The sequence below is a fragment of the Alligator sinensis genome, unplaced genomic scaffold (genome assembly GCF_000455745.1).
Source record: "Alligator sinensis unplaced genomic scaffold, ASM45574v1 scaffold467_2, whole genome shotgun sequence".
Classification (NCBI taxonomy): domain Eukaryota; kingdom Metazoa; phylum Chordata; order Crocodylia; family Alligatoridae; genus Alligator; species Alligator sinensis.
The window spans coordinates 1,963,117-1,966,521 of record NW_005842129.1 but is presented as its reverse complement, the minus strand read 5'-3'; the positions used below and the strand labels follow the sequence as shown (position 1 = coordinate 1,966,521).

Genomic DNA, 3,405 nt, shown 5'->3' with positions numbered 1-3,405 from the left:
GGCTAAATTCACCAAAGAACCTGCTAAGCCCCTAAAATGCTACCACACCCTTCCATCAGTTTCTTCTCTTCTCTGGCAGCAAGGCACTAAGATCTTGCTAACCCTAAAAGAAACTTTAGAACCCAGAACTACTACAGGGCATTCAGCCAGCCCCATGGATGGCTGTGCCCTTCCCAAGCTCCTAGGCTTCAGAAGGAGTGGTGAGACTCCATTTCCTAGATCAGGGGTATCCAACCTTTTTGAATGTGGGGCTGGATCATGAAATGTTTATCACCCAGTGGGCCGGCAGGAGTGGGCGCTCACGCGGCCTGTCCAGTCCAGCCGCGGCCTGGGGGGGCAGGGGTCACCGGGGGGGGCGGGGGTCAGGGGCCGCCCCCTGCCCCTGCCGTGTCCTCCCTGCCACCTGGGCAGCCTCGAAGATGCTTCCACACCTGCTCGCCCGGGCTCAGCAACCAGGGGGACATGCAGGGACCCTACAGGGGGTGCGGGATGTGCAGGGACACCCCCCTGCTCCCTCTCCCCTGGGGCAGCCCAAGCCCAACCGGCAGGGATCCCTCCCTCCCAGGGCCCGTGACTCACCACTCCCAGCACGATGTCTGCAGGTGTGGGGGTATGCGGGGAGGCGGGAATGGTTCCAGCTTCCTGCCCCAACAGCCACAGCAGCAGTGGCAGAAGCATTTCTCATGGGCCTGGCCACAGCATCCCTCCATGCCGGCACCCGCACCCCGCACACCTGCTTGCTGCACCACGACCTGCTCCGGCCCATGTGGCCGGCGAGACCGGCGCAGGGCAGGGTCAGCATGCAAATGAGGAAGGGAGGGACGGGGCTAGGATGGGACACAGTGAAATGAAGGGGGAGGGGAGGAGCCGCACCGCGTTGGCAACGTCAAGCTGATGTGGTGCATGTAGGAACCTTGTCCCTGCCCCAGCCCTTCAGCAGCCATTAGGAAGCTGCTGAGGGGCTGGGGGAGGGACAGGGGGTGGGAACAAAAGTAAACAGCATTTACTTTTGTTTCCCATCACAGCACTGCGGGCCACAGAAAATGGCTTGGTGGGCCGCATGGCGGCCGCGGGCCGTATGTTGGCCAAGCCTGCCCTAGATCCTAGTTCTTCTCATGTAAGGGTAGTTGTTAAAGGGTAACTTCAAGCCTTCTAGCTGCATCTCCGAGAATCACAAACCAGTTTTTGACTAAGCAACATTCTCTAAGTGTTTTCCCTTTGTAGGCCCAAGTAAAGTGCCCTGAGAGAGTCTTGAATACTAAGGACTGGTCTACATTAGTGCTCAGCCAGAAGCAGCTCTCCTGTGGTAGCAGAGTTACCTCCTCCTTTCTACAGCAGAGTTATTATTTCACCTTTTCTGAGCAGTGTGTGGCTTCTGCTGCTGCCCGGCCCTGTGCTGACTGCTGCCATCTTGTGCCCTCTGCCAGCTGCGGCAAGGTCTTCAGTAGCTAGTACCACCCTAGGTGTACTTTGTGCTCTGGCAGCACCACTACTGAGTGAAGCCACATAATGCTGCTAGAAACACCTAGGTATGTGCATGCTTGGCACCTGCTGTTTGCATCCAGAAGTTCTACTGCCAGAGTAAGGTAGAGACAGATGAGGCCTAACTTTAAGCAAGTGGCTTAAATATTTTAAACTAGAAATAGCAAGGACCACATTCCCATGAATGTCTTGCAACAAGAGCAACATTGCCTTCTGGAGAATTACTTGATCATCAATGAACATATCAGAGATAATAAAGAGCTGACAGCTGATGATTAAGAGTAGTAATAAATCTTGATTTCTGCTGTTCTCTGGTACAAGTGCTTGTACTCAATTCTGTTTGTCACTTGTCAGATAATAGGTTGTATTCAGTATGTCTCAGACTTCTGATATCCAAACCTAACCTATGCGACTATCTATTATGCTCCTTGGGTGGTTCTTGATTACTTAACATGCATGTTGATTGGTTAGGAATGCCAAAGTGATCTGACAGGCACTCTCCAAGATTACAGTAGATGACAGTTGACTGAAAAAGACCCCTGCCTTACAATTTGCAAGCTAGTACTCCTGCAACTCAAAGAAAAGGGGTCACCCTCACTTAATTGCCTGCCAATATTGGTAATTACCTTTACCCAATCAGCAAATATAAATGGTTAGATTACAGCTTTAAAATCTAAATGGGAACCTATAAAATTGGAAATACTGCTGCCACCATACGCTCACAGTGGGCACAATGGGCATCACACTCCCAATATGCATATATTGCTGACCTCCCCTCCCAGACCATTAATCAATATATGAACATAGAAACAAGGTTCTTCATAGTTCTGAGGTGGGGTAGCTGGGCCAGGGTATGTACTGTACTTAAATTAATCTAGTAGCATGGGGAGGGGACAAGGTATGTTTCTTAGGTCTAGTAGTGCAGGGGTGAAAGGGATGCATTCAGGTCCAACGCCGTGCTCCAGTGCTGCTGTTGAAGAGATATTCTCGGCCTGTCACTGGAGACAGAAAGCAGGGTACATGTGTCACAGCATGAAGGACCCAATCTCCCCAGCCCTGTGGAATACTGGAACTTCCAATACTTCTGTGGAGCACTGGAGTGCCCTGGCACTGGCACTACAGGACCTAGGCCCAGCCTCCATGGAACACTGGAATGCCACACTCGGCCACTGGTAATAGTGCTGCAGTGGCCCTGGATGCTCCATGAACTGTCCAAGACACTCATGTGCCAGGGCAGTTGCTCAGGAACCTTAGGTTTGGGGCAGCCTGCACCCCGCTCAGGTGAATGCCTATTACTGAATGCAGAGGAAAGCATGGTTTGGCTGCCCTGGACTGAGTCACCTGGTCTGGCAGGGGTGCCAGAGAAGACTGGGAACTTTAGGTCACCGCACAGGAATCAGCAGTGTATTTTACAGATGCCACAGGCACTAGCAGGCACCAGGAATCACCAAGGCTAGGAGCCAAAGGCAGCAGAAACTTCAAGGGCATGGCAGACAATATACATGCAGGTGGGTGTCTCCCTAATGCCAACAGCTTCTTCCCTGATATCCTGGGGACAGAGCTATGCTGTTGAATTGCATCTGTTGGTGAGCAGGGGTTCCTCTGCATTGGGGGAGATACTGTATAGGAGGGGCAAAATGCAGCCTCACTGCTGAAGGCTCACTGCTACATCAACCCCAAGGCATGGTTTCTTGAGATGATAAGTCCCAGCATGCCATGAAAACTCCATGTCCCTTTTGAACCAGGTTTTGAAACCCTCTCCTTCCCCCGGTTTGGGATCTTACAGGTAAACAACATGCTGGACTATGACAGTGAATCCATTGCCACTGCTGGCTTCCCATATTCATAGATTCATAGATGTTAGGGTCGGAAGGGACCTCAATAGATCATCGAGTCCGACCCCCTGCATAGGCAGGAAAGAGT

General features: G+C 52.0%; 1 protein-coding gene across 1 annotated transcript in view; it reads right to left on the bottom strand.

Moving 5' to 3' along the window:
* Positions 1-1,563: 1,563 nt before the first annotated feature.
* Positions 1,564-3,405, bottom strand: part of CDHR4 (cadherin related family member 4) — a 21,254-nt gene continuing 19,412 nt past the window's right edge. Inside the window, exon 20 of the mRNA XM_006025013.3 lies at positions 1,564-2,480. Coding sequence (XP_006025075.2) covers positions 2,425-2,480 — 56 coding nt within the window. The 3' untranslated portion in view covers positions 1,564-2,424. The remainder of the gene's footprint in view (positions 2,481-3,405) is intronic.